Source organism: Podarcis filfolensis (assembly GCF_964270895.1).
Source record: "Podarcis filfolensis genome assembly, chromosome: 1".
Classification (NCBI taxonomy): Eukaryota; Metazoa; Chordata; class Lepidosauria; order Squamata; family Lacertidae; genus Podarcis; species Podarcis filfolensis.
In genome coordinates this window covers 128,893,469-128,919,313 of record NC_139604.1, presented here as the reverse complement: position 1 = coordinate 128,919,313, position 25,845 = coordinate 128,893,469, and the positions used below count along the sequence as shown (strand labels likewise).

The 25,845-nt window shown below is 44.2% G+C and overlaps 1 protein-coding gene across 11 annotated transcripts in view; it reads left to right on the top strand.

Moving 5' to 3' along the window:
• Positions 1-25,845, top strand: part of KIAA0586 — a 75,289-nt gene that overhangs the window by 26,961 nt on the left and 22,483 nt on the right. For all 11 annotated transcript variants that reach the window (XM_083610007.1, XM_083610014.1, XM_083610010.1 and 8 more), the window contains exons 19-31: positions 1,989-2,176; positions 2,986-3,069; positions 3,818-3,901; positions 7,500-7,684; positions 8,122-8,240; positions 9,845-10,035; positions 11,144-11,300; positions 12,564-12,795; positions 14,968-15,209; positions 17,449-17,525; positions 19,322-19,456; positions 19,645-19,816; positions 22,376-22,500. In XM_083610007.1, coding sequence (XP_083466133.1) covers positions 1,989-2,176; positions 2,986-3,069; positions 3,818-3,901; positions 7,500-7,684; positions 8,122-8,240; positions 9,845-10,035; positions 11,144-11,300; positions 12,564-12,795; positions 14,968-15,209; positions 17,449-17,525; positions 19,322-19,456; positions 19,645-19,816; positions 22,376-22,500 — 1,991 coding nt within the window. The remainder of the gene's footprint in view (positions 1-1,988; positions 2,177-2,985; positions 3,070-3,817; positions 3,902-7,499; positions 7,685-8,121; positions 8,241-9,844; positions 10,036-11,143; positions 11,301-12,563; positions 12,796-14,967; positions 15,210-17,448; positions 17,526-19,321; positions 19,457-19,644; positions 19,817-22,375; positions 22,501-25,845) is intronic.

Sequence of the window (25,845 nt, the reverse complement as noted above, 5' to 3'; positions counted from 1 at the left end):
GTAAAAACAGATGTTATCTCCAAACTTTCCATCTTAATCTTAAGATCTCTTCCCTGGGCAGTTGCTTCCAATTCAGATTTCATCAGGGTATATATGAACTTGTTACCTTCATTTGAGGCTGTTTCACTGGGATGTGTGTACATACAGATATGGAGTCCCCGCCCCCTATGTAACTTTTACTATTTTCACTGCAGTTATTTTTACCATCCCTAGATGTCACTGTAGTAAACGAAATTCTCACAAAACAGTGGGGAAGTTTGATATTCAGGCTAGTGCTTTTAGGAGAAATCAGGTCTAGGAAATCTGCAGCAGATTTGAAGCCTATTAAACTGTTTGTGAAAGAATAGTAGACCCAGTCTTGAACATGCTTGGTTCGGTAAATCACGCTTAAGGCACAGTACCAGGATGTTATATAGTACCTCCAAGATTCAGAGACAGTAGCATGGGTAAGAGAGTGCTGTTGCGCTCAGGTCCTGATTTTTGGCTTGCCACAAAGTTGCTCAGGGAAATGAGCCTTTAGTCTGATCCGGCAGGGCTCTTCTTAGGTTCTTAAGTCAAACTGTAGCTGGTCCACCCTTTTTCCTAGTGTATAGGATAGCTCAGTTGCTTAGAGTGTGGTGCTGATAATGCAAAGGTTGCAGGTTTGATCCCCGTATGGGAGAGCTCCATTTTCCTGCATTGCAGAGGGTTAGATCCCTTCCAGCTCTACAATTCTATGATTCTACAGTGGTACCTCTGGTTGCGAACAGGATCCGTTCCGGAGCCCCGTTCACAACATGAGCAGAATGCAACCTGCGACTGTGCGGGTTGCGATTCGCCGCTTCTGTGCATGCATGTGACGTCATTTTGAGCGTCTGCGCATGCATGAGCGACGAAACCTGGAAGTAACCCTTTCCAGTACTTCCAGGTTGCCGCGAGATGCAGCCTGAAAAGACGTAACCTGAACTGAACATAACAAGAGGTATGACTGTATATACAGTGGCCTGAGAGAGGGAGTCTCTGATTCCTTTTGTATGCTTCCCCCCACATCCTGTGCCTATATTTTTATTTATAAAAAATGGTTGTACAGTGGACCCTCCGGATATGAACTTAATTTGTTCCAACGTTCCGTACGTACCCCGAAAAGTCCACATTTAGAGGCACCGCTTCTGCATGCGCAGCGCAATGGAGCACTTCTGCACATGCACACACGGCAAAACCTGGAAGTATACACTTCCGGGTTTGCCGCACTCGCAACCCGAAAGTTACGTTACCTGAAGGTAATGTAACCCAAGGGTCCACTGTATTCTGAAACTTCATTTTTGAAAAATCAAAGCAGTTTATAGCAATTACATATATACAGTGCACAATAAAAACCACATGAATATTTAAGATTACAGATCATCATCTAACTGTTACAGGAAATGTCTGGCAGCACAGAAATGTTTTCAGCAAATGTTGAAAGGTTAAGACAGAAAGTGCCTGCCGAATCTCTGTTGGCAAGGCATTTCACCGGACAGGGCTGACAATGCTACTGTCTCGTTTGTGTGTCAGTGTTAAATGAGCCCCACCAACTCGGGATGACCGCAGTGCTCCTACGGATGATATAAGAGATCAAGCTGGAACGTAAGGGTTCAGATTGTGGTTTGGGGCTTTGCAAATAAATACAAGGATATTGAGCTTGGCTCTGTAGTAAATGAGCAGGCGGCCCGTAAAACTTCACACATTTTTTTCCAAGGCGACATGCATGTGTGTGTGTGTATGATCTTTATGACAGGAATGAGGAAAGTAACAGGTTGGGAAGGTGTTACAGTTTCCTGTTTCTCTGGTATGAAATACAGCATTGCAGTTACTAGAAGGGTGTGTATTTGGATGTCTATGTCTGGCTGGCTGGATTTATAGATTATCACACATGTTCAGTTTTCTCTTTTGTTTATCATTTGCGTTCTGGCTCAGGATTTGTTAAAGGTGGTTCTCTCCTTCTTCCTTTTGTTTTGCACTTACATTAGGTCAAAAACAAATCAACAGCATCTCTTCTCAGCCTACAGGAATAAGCATAGGCGAATTTCACCCTCTTACTGTGACATCCTCTGTTCCTCCTGCTCCCCTGAAACCACAGCCAAAGGCAAAGAAGCCCAACATTGGCATAATAGAGATGAAATCGGAGAAAAAAGACCCTCCCAAACTGACTGTCCAGGTATGGAACAAGAAGGGCAAGAGCTGCCTCTATGAATTTAAACCTCCATCTTCTGTGTCTGGTTACTTCAGCTTTGAGATCTGTTTTATTTCGTGGTCAGAAAAATGTGTGTTTGTATGAATTGTGGGTTTTTGCTTTTGTTTAAATCAGAGCTTAAAAGTCAGCGACTTAGGAGGTTCAGGGGTCCAAGCAGAACTTCAGCTGCACCTTTTAAAGTAACTGCTGGGAGCTTGTTGGTTTCCTGACAATCCAGTTTGCAAATCGAAGGCTCTAGTCCTCATGACTGAAAACTGAAACTGGTACAGCAGGCATAGGCTACACAGTTCCCATCTTTCCCAACCATTCACCAGGTGGTTGGTTGGGACTGATGAGAGTTGGAAGTCCCACAACAACGTGGGGAATTCAGGTTCCCCAGCCTTGTGCTAAGGGGTCAGCAACTTACGGTAAATAAGAATATTGGAATATGTACTACTTCCACACACCCAGTAGTTTGGCTCCATCCTTTTCTTTTAAAAATCAGGTTAAATCAGTAGTAGTAGTAGTAGTAGTAGTAATAATAATAATAATAATAATAATAATAATAATAATAATAATAATAATATTTATACCCTGTCCATCTGGCTGGGTTTCCCCAGAATCTGATGAAGGGCAGTCCAGAAACTGAGTAAATAATAAATCAGGTGAATGCCACAGGCTGAGCATTTAATGGCATATAGAGGACAAAGACTGCATCGGAAGCTTGGTTCATGTCCTCTTGATACTTCAGAAGATGGGAAACTAGATTGAATCTGTGGGCTTTTACTTTCCAGGTGCTGCCTAATGTTGACATTGACAGTATTTCAAGCGACAGCACCAGCGTCAACCCGATTTCCTTTCCAAAGGAGGTGATACAGGTATTTGAATCCACCCTTGCTACTTTCTGATACATAAATATACTAGTTTATTATCACAGGAAACAGGTCTGGAATGGCTGTTGTTGAGAACATTTAGCATCGAATGGCCGCTTCACATGTGTCAAATTTCTTGCGAAGCAAGCACTGCTCTGAGACAGTTCCTCACACAGCTGCTTTGCTTGGAAGCTGAGAAATCAGGAATAAGGATAACATAGTAAATGTTGTAACTGGCTAAACTTGAAGAACTTGGTTTATATTTTGTGGGCGCCTTTGCAGGGCACTTTGTCATTTGGTTCTCTTTTGTACACCGACACTCCTCTCACTGCCAGTCCCTCAGAACACACTTTGATGAAGGCTTGATTGGAAGTCTCTAAAGTCAATGTTAAGTCCCATTGGCTGTTGGGATGGGAGAACTATAGAGGACAGGCAGGATGCAAACTTGATTGCCATGTCTTGTTCCCAACATTCTTTCCTGCATGACCAAGAAAGGCTTGATTCTTAGTGGTTGGGGTCTCCAGTGCTGGGGGACAGGCTTGTCTCCCACCCCGGTGGTGACTCCAAATGCACCTCTCCTCTTGCACCCGTTCATATTTATATTGGTGGGTGGGTGGGTGGAAACTGGTCCCAAGTTATAAGCCTCCCCAATCTACTTTCCTGCTCTCTTTCAGTGTCGCAAGAAGGTTGTTGTGGCTTTAGCATTCTTTTCCTCTACTAAATCTCAAGGTTCATTTAATCTGTATTTTTTTAGGCTACTGCAGAAAGCAGTCTGTCCCAGGACGAAGAACTGAAACTTCCTGGTGCTGACTTCATCGATGTTACTGGTGTCAGTCAGGTGGGTTTTCCAATAGCTTCTCACTTTGGAGGGGATAAAATGTGATACTTATTTTTTAAGGGTCACCACTGTTACCCGCTGGACATTCTTCTTAGTAAACTGATTTGATGAATGTTTAATTCACTAACGTGAAAATTACTTCTAAAGAAACAATCAGCCCTCATTTATAGCAGCCGGTGGCAATTCTCCTATTGATATCTTCACTGCTTCTTTGAAGTTTCACCTCAAAGCTTCTTTGTATAGCTTTCCTCTTATTGTAAAAGCCTGCCGCTCCGTGTAAACTGCTGCTAAGGCTGAGATGGGAACAAGGAAATTAGAGGCCAAGGAGACTTTGACAAAAGGTCTTGTGCAACCAAATCCACAGGATCTGCACAGGATCTGCTTGTACCAGGCAGCTTGCAACCACCATACTTAATTTTGCACCACATGGAGCTTAAAAGCATCGCAGAAAACCACAGAGTAGTTGGAAATTCAGCAATTCGTGCATCTGGAGATCTTTCTGAGGGGCTGGAATGGAAGAGGAAGCCCCCAAGCATGGCATAGGCTCCTCCACTTTCTGTTTTCTATCAAGGGTGAAAAGAGAGAGTAAGGAAGGTTACCAATGATGAGCGCAATCAAGTCCCTGGTTTTTCCTTCTCTCTTGGCTGCCTTTTCACAGCCCCTTGTTGTTGTTTAGTCGTGTCCGACTCTTCGTGACCCCAAGGACCAGAGCATGCCAGGCACGCCTGTCTTCCACTGCCTCCCGCAGTTTGGTCAAACTCATGCTGGTAGCTTTGAGAACACTGTCCAACCATCTCGTCCTCTGTCGTCCCCTTCTCCTTGTGCCCTCCATCTTCCCCAACATCAGAGTCTTTTCCAGGGAGTCTTGTCTTCTCATGAGGTGGCCAAAGTCTTGGAGCCTCAGCTTCAGGATCTGTCCTTCTAGTGAGCACTCAGGGTTGATTTCCTTCAGAATGGATAGGTTTGATCTTCTTGTAGTCCATGGGACTCTCAAGAGTCTCCTCCAGCACCATAATTCAAAAGCATCCATTCTTCGGCCATCAGCCTTCTTTATAGTCCAGCTCTCACTTCCATACATCACTACTGGGAAAACCATAGCTTTAACTATACGGACCTTTGTCAACAAGGTGATGTAAGCATCACTAATCACAATCCAGTGAATGTCCTAACTTCTGTGTACCGTTGAATTTCCATGTTCCTTTCCCCAAAATATGTTCCCTGAGTTAAGATTTAGAGAAGTACATTGGCTAGGGAGATTCTGGGCCACCTATTAATGGAACTGTTTCTGTAATCCTGGTATTCATAAATGCAAAAGGCTATCTTAATTGTATTTCATAGAATCATAGAGTTGGAAGGGACCCCAAGGGTCATCTAGTCCAACTCCCTGCAATGCAGGAATCTCAGCTACAGCATCCATGACAGATGCTGTCTATCCAACCTCATTGTGTATCATCCAATTGGCCATCCAATTTCACTTTGTATCATCATTGTCGTGACAACAGTTTCAGCAATGCACAATTAGAGATTAGCTTTGTATAACTGCAGTGTTGAATTCATGCAGTTTGCTTTTTTTCATTTATTTTCTTAATTGGGAAGGAGTCGTAATATTTCCTACTCTTTTACCTAAGCTGTAGCTGTATCAGAAGCCAGATTGCTTCTTCTTTGAGATGCTTCCTTTCTTTTTTAATAAGTAAAGTGAAACCTCCTGGTCATTTATTTCCAGCTTGTGCTTATGAAGCAGCAATAAAAGACGCCAGGATCATCCTTTTTTTTCAGATGGGAGCAAGAAGCATTTTTTTCCCTTCCCCTTATCCTTTTTCTCCATTTTCTCAGGCGTTGCTTTCATCCTGCATCCTTGGCAGTCTTGGCCTAGTGTTTGACCACAGAAACATTCCAGCTCTAGCACATGTTTGGCTTGGGTTTGCCTAAACGATGAGCCTGAAGATGTGGAAGGATTAACTTTAATCTGAAAGCATATAAATACTTGAGACATCAGAAGAAAAGCCTCATAACAGCTTTGTTGAGAGCACATGTGCACAAAGGAAATGCCCACAAAATGTTTGGCAGAATACTCACTTTTTCTTTATGAAAAATATATAAACTAAGGGTAGTAGCCTTCTGTGTTATATTTTTCAATTCTTCAGTGACGGTTTCATTGAAATAGAAACACAAACAAAACCTTTGGGGAGAAATGCTGTCCAGTAATTAGATATTGGGTGGAATTTGCTGTCAGAATGAAAGATAACTATGAATACCGTTGTTCCAGTGGGGAGAAAATGTTTGCCAGTACTTATGTCTGTGAATATATATACACGAACACACACTTTTTTTGAACTTTAACATTCGCATGCAACATAAATTTTAATGTTCAGAATACAATTTGTTGCAGAAATTCAGGTGAGTTGTAAAGTGTGCACCAACACAGCATATGAGCAGATGCTTTCTCTAGAAGCAACGCTTGAGATGGCAGAACTTGGCCAAAGCCAGTGGGAAACCTGCATTTGAATGGCTGGGGAAACTCAGCCAGATGGGCGGGGTATAAATAATAAATTATTATTATTATTATTATTATTATTATTATTTATTCTGCTTCTGACATGGAGTAATTTGTGACCTGGAGCAAGTTGCCCGCCATCTCAATTTTTCATCTGCAAACTGGGAATTCTAATAAGCCCTACCTTGCAGGACTTGTGAATGCAGAGGTAGTATAAAAGCATTACCTGCTTTGAGCTTGAGGGATAGGGCAGGCTCTGCAGCAAGATAAAGGACGGGAAAAAAGAATAAAAGTAAATGAAGCATAGTTAGAACAGAAAATTTGGATAGAAATATTTGTCAGTGATTCAGAGAACCACATGCCTGGTTTTCTGTGCCCAGGAGGACTTTGTTCCTTGATTTTGCTTGTGGTGGTGGTTGGGTTTGGTGAACAGGAGTCTTAAAAGCCAGGTGGTAACCACTTTTTTTGAAATGAGTATTTTCAAAAAGAGTTTCTAAGGTGCTTCTAGCTTTCAAGGGGCTTCTGGTCAAAGGTTGAAGTCAAAAATTCTTCTAGCCATGCCTAAAGAAGCTTTATAGATCTTGGACTATAAATAAGTAAATGGATATTCTACTTTTGTAATACCCTCTTGAGTCAAGTTCGTGCTGTTCCAAGTTGTTTTCGCTACATCTGTTTTCAAAGTCTGGTCTTCCCTGCTCATGAGGGACCCGTGTCAACGTAGCTAATGGGATTGGCAAAGCACTTAGCTACCAACATTAGCAAAGACCTTATGGCTGATGGGAATAGGAAATTGGATTAAGAAATGTAATGGAGCTTACAGGGCGGGGGGAATCTGGTTCTAAAAAATTGCCGTCAGTGCTACTTAGAGAGTCCCCAGACCCACTCAGCTGCCTACAATGTTGTGGTTGTGCCTTGCTATGCAGAATAAGTCCGTATGCCATTTTTTGAAATTTGCACAACTTCTTGTGCAGCACAGCGTTGTTGCCAACATTGCTGAATGTGAAGCGTGCTGGACCCTGAACTCAATGAAATTTATTGCTAATGGAAGGTGTACTGAAATACTGCTTGGCTGCACAGTGTTAAATTAGCCTTTGTTGTCATTAGGACGAAGGAGATGATGGTGTCCCGGAATTCTCCGAGCCGGTCCTACATTTCGACAGACAAGGAGAAACCTCTTCTCCAAAATACAGTGGTCCTCCTTTTCCACCTGCTGTTCCTCAGCCCACAGCAGACATTCTGGATGAGATCATAGAAGAACGGGAGACCCTGGAAAACAAGCTGGTTGGCTGGTGAGTTCCCAGAGCGATGCGCTGATGGAATGTCATTAGCTCTATAGGACCATCCTTGTATGTGGCGTTTTACAGAGCAACCTGTGCAAAACAGATCCTTGCTCTTAGAAATTCATGGTCTTGCATTTGGGCTGTGAAGGCCGTGATGGAGGGAGGGAGGAATGAGCAAACCCCTTTACACGTACTTGGCCTTGGTTTTTGTTAGCCACACAACGTAAGGGATTAAGCTGGTGTCCCCCACAATCCATTCAGATGTTGTTGACCTGCAACTCCCATTGGCTGCAGCAGGGCCAGCCCTACCATTAGGCAGAGGGAGGTGGCTGCCTCATTTGGATGCTGGGAGCCTGGAGGCCAAGGCTTCTAACTCTGCTCTTCTGTATTTGGCATAAACAGCGTAAAGGCAGGTGCATTAAATATAGAAATCATTATTCCACCAGGGTGGAGCAGGAAGTAATGGCACGAATCATCAGTGGGATGTTTCCACCCCAGAAAGAAGCAGTGCCCAACATAAGCTCATCAGAGAGCGAGGACAACCAAGATATATCCTCAGACATCGGTAAGCAAAAGTTGCAATATTTTTCTCTCGTTGTCACTTCCCCAACCCCCAATGGAGGGAAGTTTTTTCAGAAAGTGGACTGTTCCAAGGAAAACGAATGTTCTTAATAGCCTGATTTGAGATTAGAGCCTTGCTTTCGTTTAGCTCAACCGAGAAATGTGTTTAAAGACACTTGCTCAAGCCAGGTCAAAAAAATAACCCACACAGTTCTCAACCTTAACACTTCCTCCCCTTTTTAGGTTTCAAGTAATTTCCCTGCCCTACCCCTCAGATAAGCTCAATGCAGCAAAGTATTTTTATTATGTATAATAATGGAAGAATACTAGCGGGAATTGTAGGGTCCACTAAACGTGTGCTCTGTGCTTGGAGTTCTCCTTCAAGAACACAGCAGCATGGTGTTGGTTCATATTGCTCCAGTGCTAAGAGAACTCCGCTGGCTGACATATAGTTAGTTTTCTGGTCGGATTCAGAATGCTGTTGGTGGCCTCCAAAGGCCATCTTTGGTCTAGGTAGACCAGCATATCTTTGGGACTGTGTCCTCCCATGTGTTGTTGAGATAGTCAGAAGATTGGCACTGATGTTATCACCCAACAACCGGTATTCTAAAGCATACTGCTCCTGAACCTGGAGTCTCCATTTAGCTAAAATGGGTGAGAGCCATTGTTAGAGAGACCTCTTCTTTGTGAGTTTGTCTGAGCCCCCTCCTAAAGCCACCTTTAAGTTCAAAGTATCTGGAGTGCACCAGGTTGTGGGTAGGCTGACTTAAGCCATCAGGCACCAGCACATCTCTTGGTAGTGAACTCTGTGAATGAGTTAGGCATTGTGTAAAGAAGTACTTCCTGATTTTAGAAAAGAATGCACTTCCAATCAGTTTCAGTGGGTGACCACCACGTTCAAATATTATAGAAGAGGAAGAATAACTTCCTTCTCTCTATCCATATCATACATGATTTTGCCTTATGTTGAAGTAGCATACTTTTTAAAGGAAGTTTTTCTGCATGCCAGAAATCTGAAAATCAAGGGCTACTTCTGCCACACAAGCACGTCACCTTGGATCCAAATATCGCTCTAGCACAAACAGAAAAATCCTCTTAAAATTTATGCAGAGGGTCTTAATTTCTGTGTGCTCCTCTCCCTGATCCTCTGGATCCATTTTTCAAGCAGAATATAAAATGGAAGAATGGTATAAAGAGGTGTGCGATATAGCTATTAATGATAAATTAACATGTTCCTTTAAGGTAAGATGGGGAATACGCAGGAGAAACGATTTTGAGGAGCTATGGAAGGTGTTTGTAGAATTTGTACTGTTAAAACGGAAAGGGGTTAAACCATCACAAGATGTGTTGAAATTTTGGGAGGTTGGATAGCTACAATGGAATAGTCTTGGTGGTGGGGTGCCCATTTTTATTCTTACTAATTTATTATTATTACTTTGTCAAAGAAAATAGTATACAAGCCGTAATATTTGGTTCTTGCCTGTGTTCTGGTTGAATGTTGTTAGCCGCCCTGAGCCCGGCTTCGGCTGGGGAGGGCGGGATATAAATAAAATTTATTATTATTATTATTATTATTATTATTATTATTATTATTATTATTATCTTTAGTTGAAGCAGCAGGTACCGGGGGGTTTCAGCTGTTTGTCGATGCCGGTCTCCCAGTGGATTCGGACATTATTAGACATTTTGTGAATGAAGCTCTTGCTGAGACAGTTGCCGTCATGCTGGGTGACAGCGAAGGCCAGCAGGCAGCCTCTGCTGCTGCTCTTCCTCAAACCACAACACCCTTGCCAGAAAAGGTGACTTGTTTCTTTTTGTTTGGGATTTGTGATTAAGAATTGGGGATTTATTTATTTATTTTGCAGTAATTGGATAGTATTCAACTAAGTTTTATTCAGAGTGGACCGATTGAAATGAATGGACCCAAGTCAAGTTCATTCATTTCAGTGGGTCTACTCTTGAGTAAAACTTAGCTGAATACCACCCTTGGCATTTTCCTCTTGCAGCATGTAAGCAACAATGAAAAAAAGTTTGAAATAAGAGGGCTTTCTGGTCTTCCTGTCCCTATTTGGCAAAGATGGTGTGCAACTTCTGAATCTGTTGCCAGCACTGAAACGAGCCTGGAAGTTACATCTCCTGACCTGGATGCTGCAGTTCTCTTTTGGCTGGGAACTAAGCGAGGCAGAAATATACTCTGCACATTCCCAGAGTCACTCTTTGCATTACTGGTGTGTGCTCCAGGGCCAAGGTGCACACTCCCTGTGTCAGACAGTGACTTCAGCAACAAGTTTGGCCATTTGTTTGACCAGAAGAAATTGTTGTCTGGGCAAGTGGACTTGCTGCAAGGTGGGTCTATAGGCAACTGGTTGACAACTAAATTGCTAAATATAGGGCCCTCGGTCCACTGTTGTTTAAAAACCCAGAATTTCAGACTTCTTGCAGTTTGTCCTGAAACTGCTCCTTCTCCTGAAAAAAATAAATAGCATTCACCCAAAATCAGCCCAGACTGAAAATACTTGGCATTGCTTGAGGCTAACCCACACACATTCTGCATGTAGCTGCTGCAAATTGTAAATGTAGCCCAGTACCATTTTTGCTCCATTTATGTTTTGATTCTAAAGGGTAAGCTTTTATTAACCATAAGAATAAGCACATGTCCTTTATTTATTGCTTGTGGGTTTTCTTGAGATTCAGAAACACTTGCAAGCTAGACTAAGTCCAATCAATATTCCATCTCACTTCCCCTTGAACTATGCTCTCATTGTCACAGAAATCCTACATCCTGTAAGCTTTGAATTCCGGCCTCTTTCTCTCCCAGTCAGATTTGATTATTTAAAATAAGGTGGAGGGAATATTTTCTAACAGCTTTACTACTTTCTTTCAATTGCCTTTGTGTGTTTTTTCTAGGAAACAATACTGTCTACTCCACTTGCCACACCTGAAGCCACACCTCCTCCATCCCCTCCTCCTCCAAAAGAACTGTCTCCAGTAAAAACCCCAGAGTCCTCTCTGTCTGTAACTGAAATTGATGGAGATGTTGATCTGAGGCAGCTAACAGCAGCAGGTATCAAAACAGGTTATCAGAGTAGAAAAGTTGCTAAATTAATTACACTCATCAGCTTTGTTTTCAAGCATGGTGTATTTTAATTTTCCAGAAAGAGCTTTCTTGATTGATTGGCATATTGGGAGTTGTGTTGTCATCACCCCACCCTCCAAAACAACAACAACACAAGCCTCTTCTGCTATGAACTATCAAAATTATTTTAGTAATTCTTCTGTGTATCTAGGTTTGGGGAAGGGATCGATCATAGAATAATAGAATTGTAGAATCATTGAATCTTAGAGTCAGAAAATGTTCAGCCCACATTTTACCAGCTTGCTCTCGAGAATATCATGGGGAACATTGTCAAAAGCCTTACTGAAATCGAGATACATCATGTCCACAGCATTTCCCTGATCCACCAAGTTTGTAATTCCATCAAAAACAGAAATCAGATTTGGCATACTTTGGAACCATACTCTGGGAACTTTCAGAACTTCAAAGCGATCGTGAATAGAAAAAGAAAGCAATTAGTTTGGACTACTGCAATGCGCTCTACGTGGGGCTACCTTTGAAAGGTGACTCGGAAACTGCAATTAATCCAGAATGCAGCAGTTAGACTGGTGACTGGGAGCGGCCGCCGAGACCATATAACACCGGTCCTGAAAGATCTTCATTGGCTCCCAGTACGTTTCCAAGCACAATTCAAAGTGTTGGTGCTGACCTTTAAAGCCCTAAATGGCCTCGGTCCTCTATACCTGAAGGAGCCTCTCCAACCCCATGGTTTAGCCTGGACACTGAGGTCCAGCACCGAGGGCCTTCTGGCAGTTCCCTCACTGCAAGAAGTGAGATTACAGGGAACCAGGCAGAGGGCCTTCTTGGTAGTAGCGCCTGCCCTGTGGAACACCCTCCCACCAGACGTCAAGGAAATAAACAACTATTTTACTTTTAAAATACAACTGAAGGCGGCCCTGTTTAGGGAAGTTTTTAATGTCTGATGCTGTGTTGTTTTTAATATTCGGTTGGAAGCCGCCCAAAGTGGCTGGGAAACCAAGCCAGATGGGCTGGGTATAAATGATAAATAATAATAATAATAATAATTATTATTATTATTATTATTATTATTATTATTATTATTATTATTATAGTTTGTTCTTGACCAGTCTGGACTGTCAAGTGTATATTTGCTCCATGCAGCAAGCGGAATGTTTGCAGGGAAAAGTCATTCATTCCTTTGCTGCAGCAACATAGCTTGGCTTGGCATTTTTTTATCTCTTCTTTTTGTAGGATCCAAGGCTGGAGCTGCCATCAGCCCCGTGGCTACCCCTGTGGTCACCCCTGTGGCTTCACCACCCAGAGTAGCCACACCGAGCCCTCCTGTATCCGAGCATGTCCCAGGCAGAGGAGTGGTGGAAAGGCAGACGCCTCCAAACCCCTGGGGAGATGCAGAACTTCCTCTGGAAGAAGAGAAGCCCAGCCTGCAGAGTGAAGAAGAAGGGAGCTATCGCCCCGCAGCTCTGTGAGTCGTGTAACACTTGACAAAAAATCACCTCCTAATCTTCCTCTTGCAATCTTCTTAGCTGCAGCAGTAAAGAGAAGTACTGATTTATTACTAATATTTATATTCAACTTAATATGCAAAATCCCGTAGTGGTTTACATAAAACACAATAAGATTGCTAAAAAAGAAATATCTATAACTACAACATTTTAACACTCCTGGAGCCATCACTGCCAGCTTTCAGACACTCTTGTTTCCCCTGGCTTTGGGTTGATTAACAACATAAGAAGAGCTTGCCGGATCAGACCAATGGCCCGTCTCGTCCAGCATCCTGTTCTCACAATGGCCAGCCAGATCCCAGCTGGGAACTCGCAAACAGGACCTGATCTGCTAGTGATACCCAGCAACTGGCATTCAGAGGCCTTTTTGTGGTGCACACCTGGGCAGTTTAGGTTCCATCCTTTTTACCATGGTATTTGCTTATAAATGTTTGTCAGCCTTGTGCGTTTTATGGCTCTAGAAGTCCTCTTTTGAGTCGCCTTTTTGCGGAAAGTTGATGAACAAATGTTACTATTATTAATATAAAATTCTTATATAAAAATGAAACGTATCAGTAAAAAAGAGAGTCTATCAAGAAACATTCAGTGAAACATTGGAACGTAATAATAATAATAATAATAAAAATAAAATAATAAAATAATAATAATAATAATAATAATTATTATTATTATTTATTTATACCCGCCCATCTGGCTGAGTTTCCCCAGCCACTCTGGGCGGCTCCCAATTGAATATTAAAAACACAATACAGCATTAAACATTAAAAACTTCCCTAAACTGCCTTCAGATGTCTTTTAAAGATAGGATAGCTGCTTATTTCCTTCACATCTGAAGGGAGGGCGTTCCACAGGGCGGGCGCCACTACCGAGAAGGCCCTCTGTCTGGTTCCCTGTAGCCTCACTTCTCGCAATGAGGGAACCGCCAGAAGGCCCTCGGCGCTGGACCTCAGTGTCCGGGCAGAACGAAGGGGGTGGAGAGGCTCCTTCAGGTATACAGGACCGAGGCCGTTTAGGACTTTAAAGGTCAGCACCAACACTTTGAATTGTGCTCGGAAACGTACTGGGAGCCAATGCAGATCTCTCAGGACTGGTGTTATGTGGTCCCGGTGGCCACTCCCAGTCACCAGTCTAGCTGCTGCATTCTGGATTAATTGCAGTTTCCGGGTCACTTTAACAGTGATTCACCCATAAAGCAGTGCACTGTGAGGCTAGCTAGCTAGGTTTTTTTGCCAAGGAAGGAGTTGTCCTCTTGGCACTATTACCTGAAGTGGGCGTGATGAGTAGTTGTTATTTAGAGGGTACAGGTACGGTTGGCAAGGAAGCAGAAGGGAGAGAGCTGAGATGAATTGCCCCAATCCAGCCAGAGTGTCTGTGGGTTGTGCATCATTTTTCAGTTTTTCAGTTTTGTTGATTATGTTGGGATGCATCCAAGGAAACAGGGGCAATTTGCAGGCCCCCAGCTGGCTCCGGCCCACTGGCCGGTAGCCGGGCAACCTCCGGTCCTTGGCACTGCATAAATCAGCGGCCTGCAGCTTCAGAACTCTTCAGAAGCTGGAGCACACTCTAATCAGCAGAGTAATTAACTCTTTGCGACGGAAGGGCGGACAGAGGCATATGTAAAGGCTTGACAGCCATATGTCAGGAGTGCTCTGATGGTGTCTCCTGCTTGGCAGGGGGTTGGACTCGATGGCCCTTGTGGTCTCTTCCAACTCTATGATTCTGTGATTCTAAAGCATATTTACAAGCAGTTTATTCAGCATAGATCAATACAAAGAAAACATGTCAGCTCTCCTTCATGTCTAAGAGCAAGAAGCATAAGGCAAAAGCTATACACAAGCTGTGCTGGAATGTAAACAGTCATGTGACATACAACAGCTCCGCACATCTGTTTAGGTGGAACGGAACATCAATATCCTAACAGATTATGCTCTAACGTCGCCCAAACAAGTGTGATCAGTAAAAAAACCCACCATTTTGTGGACAAGTAAAATTAAAGACAGAAAATACATTTTTGACAAACTGGCGAAGGTTTAAGCAATGTTAGTAATGTGTGGCATCAGTTTTTGACGGTGCTCATTATTATTATTATTATTATTATTATTATTATTATTATTATTATTTGTCATTTTTAGCATAATGTCTGTGGCCAAACACGAAGAGCCGGACACTTTGGTCTTGCCAGCTCCTGAGCCAACTGAGCCCCACGAACCGCCCCTGCAGGAGCCCAGGGCTCCATCCCCTTCTGTGCACACCCCCAGTTCTGGCCTTTCCACAGAGGAGAGCAGTCTGACCGCCACGGAAACTGAGACTACAGGAAGGCCGATCTCAGAAGGAGAAATTCTGTACAGTTATGGACAGCTGCTGGCTGCAAAAGGTGAGGCTATTTCCAGCTCTTTGTCTTTCTTTAGCATTTTGTTTTTGATTTTCTAATTCTTCCAAGACCGAACACATCCCCTCTTAATAGTGTGAGAGCTCCAAGGGTGACCTTGCAAGATTTATGGAACATGTGGAAGGGCCCATAGCTCAGTGGTAGGGAATCTGATTTGCATGCAGAAATGTCCCAAGTTCCATCCTCTGCCAGTGAGTTCAAACAATGCTGAGTTAGGCACATCATTGGTCTGATTTGGGAACCAGCAGTTTCCTTTGTTTCTATAATCAGCAACTCGTTTTTTTTCCTGGAGGTCACATCAAGCGATGGCAGAGGTGGTAGAATTCTGGAATTGGTCACTACATACTACAAGGGAGGGGACGCAGGTGGCGCTGTGGGTTAAACCACAGAGCCTAGGACTTGCCGATCAGAAGGTCAGCAGTTCGAATCCCTGCAACGGGGTGAGCTCCCGTTACTTGGTCCCTGCTCCTGCCAACCTAGCAGTTTGAAAGCACATCAAAGTGCAAGTAGATAAATAGGTACCGCTCCGGCAGGAAGGTAAACGGTGTTTCTGTGCGCTGCTCTGGTTCATCAGAAGTGGCTTAGTCATGCTGGCCACATGACCCAGAAGCTGTCTGCAGACAAACGCCGGCTCCCTCGGCCTATAGAGCGCAACTCCAGAGTTGGCCACGACTGGACCTAATGGTCAGGGGTCCCTTTACCTTACTACAAGGGCGAGGAAGCTTTTTTAAACGTTCCCCTGCTTTAAATTATTTAAACTCTTGCAGCTTGGCTAAACAAAGCATTATCTTTTTGCAGTGGGGACGCACTATTTCTTCCCTTACACCACTCCACTGACTATTTCAGAGCTGGAGCAAAACAGTTTGCCTTGTTTGCCATAAGTGACACTCTCATGCCACTAGGCCTGGGCAATATATCAATTTATCACCCAGGACTGGTATGAGGAGCTGACCGTGATGGTGGTATATCGCTGGTGAAACCGTCAGTGCTCCTGGGTCCCTCTCCTAGCATCGTCTGCTGGAGGGAGTTAGGAGCGGTGGTGGTTCCACTCAGCGATATATTGCTAGTGTAGGACCACCATCCCACTCTGCCCTCATACGACACAGAGAAAGAAAGCCGATAGCAGCTTGTTCCTCCCTCTGCATCTTTAAACTGCTCAATTGAGGAGTGTGCAGCTGCTCTTGCCTCAGTCGAGCAGTTAAAGGAGCCCCCAGCCTGGCCCTGGCTCCCATGAGCCGGCAGCAGTATGGGGGCTCTGTGAAACTGCCCAGGTGAGGGGAGTGTGATTGCTGTTCCCCGCAGTGAGCAGTTAAAGGAACACTGATGCTCTGCCCGCTTGTACACGAGCGGCAAGAGCGCTGGGGCTATTTCAGCTGGGACGAATATATTAGAAACTTGTCCAGTAGCACCTTAGAGACCAACTAAGTTTGTTCTTGGTACAGTGGTACCTCGGGTTACATACACTTCGGGTTACATACGCTTCAGGTTACAGACTCTGCTAACCCAGAAATACTACCTCAGGTTAAGAACTTTGCTTCAGGATGAGAACAGAAATTGTGCTCCGGTGGCGCAGCAGCAGCAGGAGGCCCCATTAGCTAAAGTGGTGCTTCAGGTTAAGAACAGTTTCAGGTTAAGAATGGACCTCCGGAACAAATTAAGTACTTAATCTGAGGTACCACTGTATAAGCTTTCATTCCCTCCCCACAGCTGAGCAGCACAAACAAGGTGCATTGTCCCAGCCCGCAAGCCTGGATGAAGCTGTCTCACCTCTCGAGGTGAGAGTTGGGGCAGTTTCACCTGGTGTCTTGCAGGCAGAGACCAATGCATCTTGTTTTTTCAAAATTGCAGTATATCGCCAAACCGCAGTGTTTGGCTGGCGATACACCACGATGTTGAAAAGCTGATGTCGCCCAGCCCTACATGCCTCCAGATCTGATTGGCTGTGTAATGCTGTGGTGTCATTGCATTTACGGTGTGACCTCACCTGAAGGAAAGCAGAGAAGTTGTGGGGTGGAAGAACTGCACAGTGGCCTGAAAATAAATGCAGGAGGGGGAAAGGTAGGGTGAACCTCCCCCACTACCACCTGAAAACTTGGAACCCTCTGTGCCAAAACTTGTTCCAGTCCTTGTTTTTAACCTCCTATTTAATTATTTTGCAAGTGGAATGGATTTGTGTGTTCGCCTACTGTGCGTAAGTGCATGTTTGTTATGTTTTTCCTTCCAGCTTTTGCAGAAGGAGGACTGTCTCTTCCAAATCTAAGTGACAGTATGACCAGCACTCTTCATGATGCCCATGAGATGGTAATGAAATCATTTAACTAGACACTGCCAAAATTGATGGGGTCTTCAGGGTGGCAGCGGCGAAAAACTGGGTGCCGCACCGGTAGGCACCTCTGAATGGTCCAGATAGACAAATGAGCCGGCTTGGTCAGAGGGAGTGGCTGAGTTTTGTACATATCGCTAAGCCAAACCAAAGCTAGGAGTGAATGGATGAGTGAGTTTGTTGGTACTCTCATCAAATCATCATCATCATCATCATCATCATCATCATCATCATCATCAAAAAACGCAGCTGCTCTGCTCCTCCCATTGTCTTGTTCTGGCTTGCTTCTCATGGGTTGATGGGAGACCAACCATGAACTCAGGTTCAAACATAATTCTCTCTTCTAAGTATTTCAGCAGCAGCAAGACAGGGGCTGGGGAGGCAGAGTCACTGCATTCACACAGCCGCCACTCGAAGTGGATTAGAAATAGAGGAGCAAACAGTGATCATTGAAACACAAACTGCCACAATTAAAAACAATGGCACAAAGAGCAACACAATGAATCAACAGGGTCAAAAACTTGCTTAGAAAGGTGAATTGCTGGTGAAACGCGAAACAAAGATAAAGGCGATTCGACATCTTGGAGCAGGGAGTTTTGCAGACAAGGGGGCACCACAGAAGAACTTCTCTTTTTGGGGTCATTGCTTTAGTACCCCTATCATATAAGAACGTAAGAAGAGCCTGGCTGCTGGATCAGGCCAAGGCCAGGGTATAAAGGGCAGGGTATAAATATTATTATTATTATTCCTGTTCACACTGGCCAACCAGATGCTTATGGGAAGCCCACAAACAATGCATGAGTGCACCACGACTCTCCCCGTTTCTGCTCTGCCAAAACTGGTGCTTAGAAGAATACTGCCTTCATCTGTGGAGGTAGAACATAATGATCCTGGGTAACAGCTAGTAACTATTTTTTTAAAAAACTCACCTGTTATTATTATTATTATTACTGTTATTATTACTATTATTATTACTATTATTATTATAACTGTTTTGTAAAAGCTTTTATAAAAGCTATTACAAAACAGTGAAAAAAATAATGGTTTGTTTGTTCCCCTCCCATCTTACTGAGTTGCTCCAGCCAATCTGGGCAGCTTCCAGCATATATAAAAACGTAGTAAAACATTAAACCTTAACAAGCTTCCCTATACAGGGCTGCATTCAGATGTTTCCTAAATGTTATATAATTACTCATCTCCTTAACATCTGATGGGAGGGTGTTGCACAGGGCGGGCGCCACTACCGAGAAGGCCCTCTACCTGGTTCCTTGTAGCTTTACTTCTCACAATGAGGGAACCGCCAGAAGGCCCTCAGTGCTGGACCTCAGTGTCCGGGCAGAACGATGGGGGTGGAAACACTCCTTCAGGATATTTTGTACATCACCTAGGACCATATGTGGAACACTAATGATGATGATGATAATTGCAGCAGCACAGAGTGTGTTGATGCCCCAATGCACTAAGATGCTGTGTCACTGAAAGAGTCTCCCAAGGCTTCAGAAGAGTGACTGACCTCAGTAATGAATGCTTTTACAGTCAAACCTTGGTTGTCAAACGTCATCCATTCCGGAAGCCCATTCGGCTTCCGAAACGTTTGACAACCAAGGCACAGCTTCCGATTGGTTGCAAGAGCTTCCTGCACTCAAGTGGAAGTCGCATGGGACGTTTGGGTTCCCAAAAACATTCGAAAACCGCAGCATTTACTTACGGGTTTTCGGCATTTGGGAGCCGAGGTTTGACTGTGTTTTATGCATTTATATTGTTCATCTTTCAGGATTTTGATCCTCCAAGTGAAGGGCAAGTGTTACAGAGACCTCACAGAGGATACCATAAGGACCCAATCCTCTCCCTTTTCTCAAGAGTAAACCAAGCACCACTTGCATCCCAGGAAGAGATCTGTCGGAGTGAGGTATGTTCATTTCTCAAAACAGAACAGATCACACCTGCGATCCCATGCTCCACTCTGTGTGGGGTGTTTGTCAGAGTGGGTGGGGTGTGGGGAGGAAATCTGCCTCACAGTAGTCTGGATGATTGCTAGAAGGATGGAATATTGCCCCCTCCCTTCTCTCACCTCTGTTTCTCTCCCTTTTACTCCAGAACACAAGTGACAGTGCTGGGGAACTGAGTGAGGGGCAGCGGCCAAAGCTGACGGAAGCTGCAGAAACCATCCTGATGGGACGTGGCGTTTACATGGACCAGCCTAGCAGCCAGGTTTCTAAAAAGCCACCTCAGCGCACAACATCTCCGGGACAATATGACAGGGTTGCAGGTGCAAGTTGAAAAATATTTTTTTTCTGGGGGTTTCCTAAATAGAGTACAGAATTTGCTTGAAAATGTCTCCTGCTACTGGTTAGCAGTATAATGCACATCTCCTCTCAGTCCCTAATGTGCCCAACTCCTTCAACCACTCCTCATAAGGCTTGGTTTCCAGACCCTTGATCATCTTGGTTTCCCTCCTCAGCACATGTTCCAGTTTGTCAACATCTTTCTTAAATTGTTGTGCCCCAAACTGGACACAGTATTCCAAGTGTGGTCTGACTAAGGCAGAATAGAGTGGTGCTATTACTTCCCTTGATCTGGACACTATACTTCTGTTGATGCAGCCTAGAATAGTGCTAGCATTTTTTGCTGCTGCATCACACTGTTGACTCATGTTAAGCTTGTGGTCCACCAAGACCCCTAGATCGCTTTTGCATGTACTGCTAGTAAGCCAGGTGTCCCCCATCCTATATTTATATATCTGATTCTTCCTGACTAAGTGCAGAACCTTACATTTGTCCCTATTGAAATGCATTTTGTTAGTTTGTGCCCAGTTCTTCAATCTGTTCTTCAATCTGTTGTTTTGAATCCCGATTCTTTCTTCTGTGGCATTAGCTACCCCTCCGAGTTTGGTGTCATCTGCAAATTTGATGAGCATCCCTTAATTCCTTTGTCCATATCATTTATAAAGACGTTGAACAACAACGGGCCCAGGACAGAACCCTGTAGCACCCCACTTTTCACATTTTTCCAGGATAGCTGATCGTCTGGCTAAATATAAAGCACCTTCCTATGCTGATCTCTTTGTTAACCACTTCCAGAAAACAACCTGGTAGGAAAACCTCTTAACTCCTCCATGAGTAGCGTTTTTATTTTGCAAAAGCGAAAAAAAAAACCACAGCTCAGTTAGAATAGCGCATTCAACACAGAAGAGTCTTTTCCAGGAAAAACTAAAATTCTTGGTAATTATTTTTTGAATGGCTGCCACTTTTGAGGCTAATTCCTTTTTAAAAAATTATATGTATAAAGTGCAGCATGAGACTATGCATCAATCCATCAACAGTTATGGTTAAGTGCTGTTTTTTATTTCAGTCTTGTTCCTGTGTTATAATTTAGAAGTTTAACAATCAAATAGCCCATTACATCACCTTCTTATAAAGTATTACATATTTCCAGAGTCTGACCTTGTGTATGTATTGAAGAAATACATATTATGCTAATCTTTCTGCTTAGTGGGGGTTCGGTTTGGATATGGGGGGGGGGGAAATAATCACGTGGCAACTGATACAGTACAGCATTCCAGGGCTCATGGCCTATAGCATGTCTTCAGTCTTGCCTTTGCTTTGTATGTCATAAATTCAGCGACTGGTTCCAAGAGTTTATGAGCTGGTCATGTCTGCTTGAGCTGCCAAGTGATCATTGTGGCGCTATCAACGTTTCCAGTATAAATCAGTGTTTTCTGTAGCTAATGGCTTAGCTATAAAAAATTCAGCTCTGAGTTGAAGTGCAGTCGGCTCAGTGCTGTTGATGTTGCAACAGGTTATACTGTTCCTTTCAGAGAGTCTGCAAATGTGTTGTGGATCTTGCAGCAAATTACTCTGTTTTTAATTAGAGTGTGCTGGGTTATTTTGCTCGTTCACATAATAAAATGACTTTCTCTCTGTGCTGCAAACCTTTACAATGTACCTATCTGCTTGGAAAGCTCATAAAGGCATGTGCTTGGATTCTTAGGAGCTCTGAAGTTGTGCATTAATGTCTGCTCTGCTTAAAAATAAATTATTCCACAAAGTCAGTCTGGGCCAGTGCTGATGCAACAGGGCTAGTCTCTTAACCATGTGATTGAATGCTTCATTTCCCTGTCTCCGACACAAATTCCCCCTAAGCTGTGATTCAGCAATATATCAGCACCAGCATCAACCAAAGTTTTGAGCTAGATGGATTCCTTACTTAACCAGGACTCTTAAACTAACTGGATTAAAGCCACTAGTTCAAAATCTTTAGTCAAGCAGGGGGACCTGGTTGGTACCAGCGTTAACCACAGTTATAGCAAACGTAACACTCCCATCTCCAGTTAAAAGATTGGCCTCATTTTGTCTGTGCCAACCCTCTTCAAAAACATTCACTGTGGTTTTCTTTTTTCCAATGTGCAAAAATTTCAAAAGGGTGATATTAAAGAGATTTATGGCTAAAACCTTTTTGTGATGCCAATGAGAACAAGCTGAGGATTTCTCAGTTTCAAAGCTTTCTCAGGCTCTTGGCAAAGTCCACGCTGCAGTTGTTCCAGAAAAAAATCACCAGTACGCACGCAGAGAAGTACAAAGAGCCCCCTACTTTTTGACATGGGAGTTGTGCTCAGAGTATGATGAGTAGGCAAGAGAATTGCTTTTTTTCTTTTGAGGGTAGCCTACAAATGAGTCTAAATAGCACCTTCGCAGCCAAGAGAATCCCAGGTGCTTGGGAGGATGTCGGTCCCTCTCGCTTTGATTCATTAGGGTTGTTTTTGGAGTAATGTATTTTGTTTTTAATTTTAGCTTTGCTGTGTGCTTTAAATCTGCTTTAAATCTCTCAGGAGAAGTTATTGGAGGCGCTGCTGCTACTTGTGGGCCAATGACCATGGCTGAGCTGGATCGACCAGTTTCTCCAACAGCGCAGGGAGATAGCAATTTGGCACCGCGCTTGGATGGCACATCCCAGGTAATGCATCTTTAGTAGACCAGGACAGTAAACCTGCAACTTGCACGCATCTAACACTCATGGACTAAAAAAGTTAAAAGGGGCAGAAAGGTTGCGCAGTTCGAGGGAAAAATTGAGGCAATCCCACCCACCCTTGAACCTTGTATAGTTTTGACTATACATTACTTTGTCTTTATGCGCAATCCCCGGAACATAACCCCCATGTAAGTTGCAGGCTTACTGTACCTAAATAAGTTGTGGGTTTGTGTGTGCATTTTTCCAAACAAAACACCTGGACTGTTTGGATTGTGTTAATGTCACCCAACGTAAGGTGGGGCTACCTTCAGTTGTTCTTTATTAGCTTTCCTATTTATTAGTTATTAGTTTTCCTTTGAGGGACTCGGGTGGTGCTGTGGGTTAAACCACAGAGCCTAGGACTTGCCGATCAGAAGGTTGGCGGTTTGAATCCCCGCGACGGGGTGAGCTCCCGTTACTCAGTCCCTGCTCCTGCCAACCTAGCAGTTCGAAAGCACATCAAAATGCAAGTAGATAAATAGGTACCGCTCCAGCGGGAAGGTAAACGGCATTTCCATGCACTGCTCTGGTTCGTCAGAAGCGGCTTAGTCATGCTGGCCACATGACCCCGAAGCTGTACGCCGGCTCCCTTGGCCAATAAAGCGAGATGAGCGCCGCAACCCCAGAGTCGGCCATGACTGGACCTAATGGTCAGGGGTCCCTTTACCTTTACCTTAGTTTTTCTTTATTGGTTTTCTTTCACTGTGACATCTCAGGGCGGGTTACATTTAAAAACGCGACATGAAAAACAGTTAAAACAGATTGTGAACAAGAGAATACTGTGGGTCCTAAAATATACAGCTCAGGTGTCAAAGACAAGGGTAGAGAGAGAGTTCACAATTTTGGGGCTATCAGAGAGGTATATAAGTAGAAACCCAGCCAGTAATCTTATCTGCTGCATTTTAGACCAGAATAATTGGTCCAAAACCAGCTGCCAACCCAGTGTGGTGCAGTGGCTAGAGTGTTGGGCTGTCACCTGGGAGGCCTGGGTTCAAATTCCCACTCAGGCATGAAGCTGAGTGGGTGTGGCCTTGGTGTGACCAGTCACAGCCTCTCAGCCTGGCCTACTTCACAGGGTAGTTGTTGAGATTAAATGAGGACAACCACACATGCCACTTTGAGCTCCTTGAAGAAGAAGGTCACCCTAGCGAATGCTAATGTTGTAGCCTTAATTTTGTATCTTGAGCAGGCTGGGTCCCGTGCAGCTCAGAATTAAGAGGAGGGCTCCCAAAGCCAATGATAACTAATAAATGAATAGAAAGAGAACCTCCCCACATGATGCTGACACAAAAACCTCACACATGTACCATGTGAAAGAACTAAAGTTTACAACCCCCCCCACTCTCCCTCCCAGCTCTCTTCTTCCCCAACCTTATGTTGTGTGCAACTTCAAAGTCTCACATTGAATATAACTGATCCGTAGAAAAGACTTTGCGATCTGAAAATAGAGATGATGTATGTACTTTTGTAACCCCCAAAAATCTTGAATAAAAAGCAATTTAAAAAGTAAGAGGACACACATCCAAGTGTCCCTATTTTCCAGGGACGTCCCTGATTTATGTTTCTGATTTGATCCCGGAATATCCCACTTTTCCTTAAAGGTAAAGGTAAAGGGACCCCTGACCATTAGGTCCAGTCGTGGCCGACTCTGGGGTTGCGGTGCTGATCTCGCTTTATTAGCCGAGGGAGCCGACGTACAGCTTCCGGGTCATGGGGCCAGCATGACTAAGCTGCTTCTGGCGAACCAGAGCAGTGCACAGAAACGCCGTTTACCTTCCCGCCAGAGCGGTACCTATTTATCTACTTGCACTTTGACGTGCTTTCGAACTGCTACGTTGGCAGGAGCAGGGACCGAGCAACGGGAGCTCACCCCGTTGCAGGGATTCGAACTGCTGACCTTCTGATCGGCAAGTCTTAGGCTCTGTGGTTTAACCCACATCGCCACCTGCATCCCTCCCACTTTTCCTTTGTTGTTGTTTAGTCGTTTAGTTGTGTCCGACTCTTCGTGACCCCATGGACCAGAGCACGCCAGGCACTTCTGTCTTCCACTGCCTCCCACAGTTTGGTCAGACTCATGTTTGTAGCTTCGAGAACACTGTCCAACCATCTCATCCTCTGTCGTTCCCTTCTCCTTGTGCCCTCCATCTTTCCCAACATCAGAGTCTTTTCCAGGGAGTCTTCTCTTCTCATGAGGTGGCCAAAGTATTGGAGCCTCAGCTTCACGATCTGTCCTTCCAGTGAGCACTCAGGGCTGATTTCCTTAAGAATGGAACTTTTCCTTAGGATGTCCCTATTTTCATTGGAGAAATGTTGGAGGATATGCCGTTCTCCTGAGCCATCTGAAGGCAATCCTGTATAGGGATGGGGTTTTTTAATGTTTAATGCGTACTGTAATTATGTTTTTATATTTGTTGGAAGCTGCCCAGAGTGGCTGGGGCAACCCGGTAAGATGTGTGGGGTTGTAAATAGTAAAATTATTGTTATAAAATGGGACGTCCCTGTTTTCATCGGAGAAATGTTGGAGGGTATGGAACGGTGCCTGCCTTCTTGTTGAATTAAGTCCACACCATCGGTGCCTTCCTCTGTCCCAGCTAGCACGTTTGACAACCACAGACAATCACATTTAATCAGCTCAATTTTACTTCTTAATAATAATAATAATAATAATAATAATAATAAATTTTATTTATATCCCGCCCTCCCCAGCCGAAGCCGGGCTCAGGGCGGCTAACAACAATAAAACAGTACAAAAGTACAGCACAAACAACACTCTAAAATCATTCATTATAAAATTAATTCAAATCAAGCCACTGGCAGCCATTGGGCCAGAGCTCCGCGAAGATTGCCGAGGGACGGAGTCAGGCTGTGCCCTGACCAAAGGCCTGGTGGAACAGCTCTGTCTTGCAGGCCCTGCAGAAAGATGTCAAGTCCCGCAGGGCCCTAGTCTCTTGTGACAGAGTGTTCCACCAGATCGGAGCCACAGCCGAAAAAGTCCTGGCTCTAGTTGAGGCCAGCCTAACTTCTCTGTGGCCTGGGACCTTCAAGATGTTTTTATTTGAAGACCGTAAGTTTCTCTGTGGGGCATACCAGGAGAGGCGGTCCCGTAGGTACGAGGGTCCTAGGCCGTGAAGGGCTTTAAAGGTTAAAACCAGCACCTTAAACCTGATCCTGTACTCCACTGGGAGCCAGTGCAGCTGGTACAGCACTGGGTGAATGTGATCCCGCAGGAAGGACCCCGTAAGGAGTCTCGCTGCAGCATTCTGCACCCGCTGGAGTTTCTAGGTCAGTCTC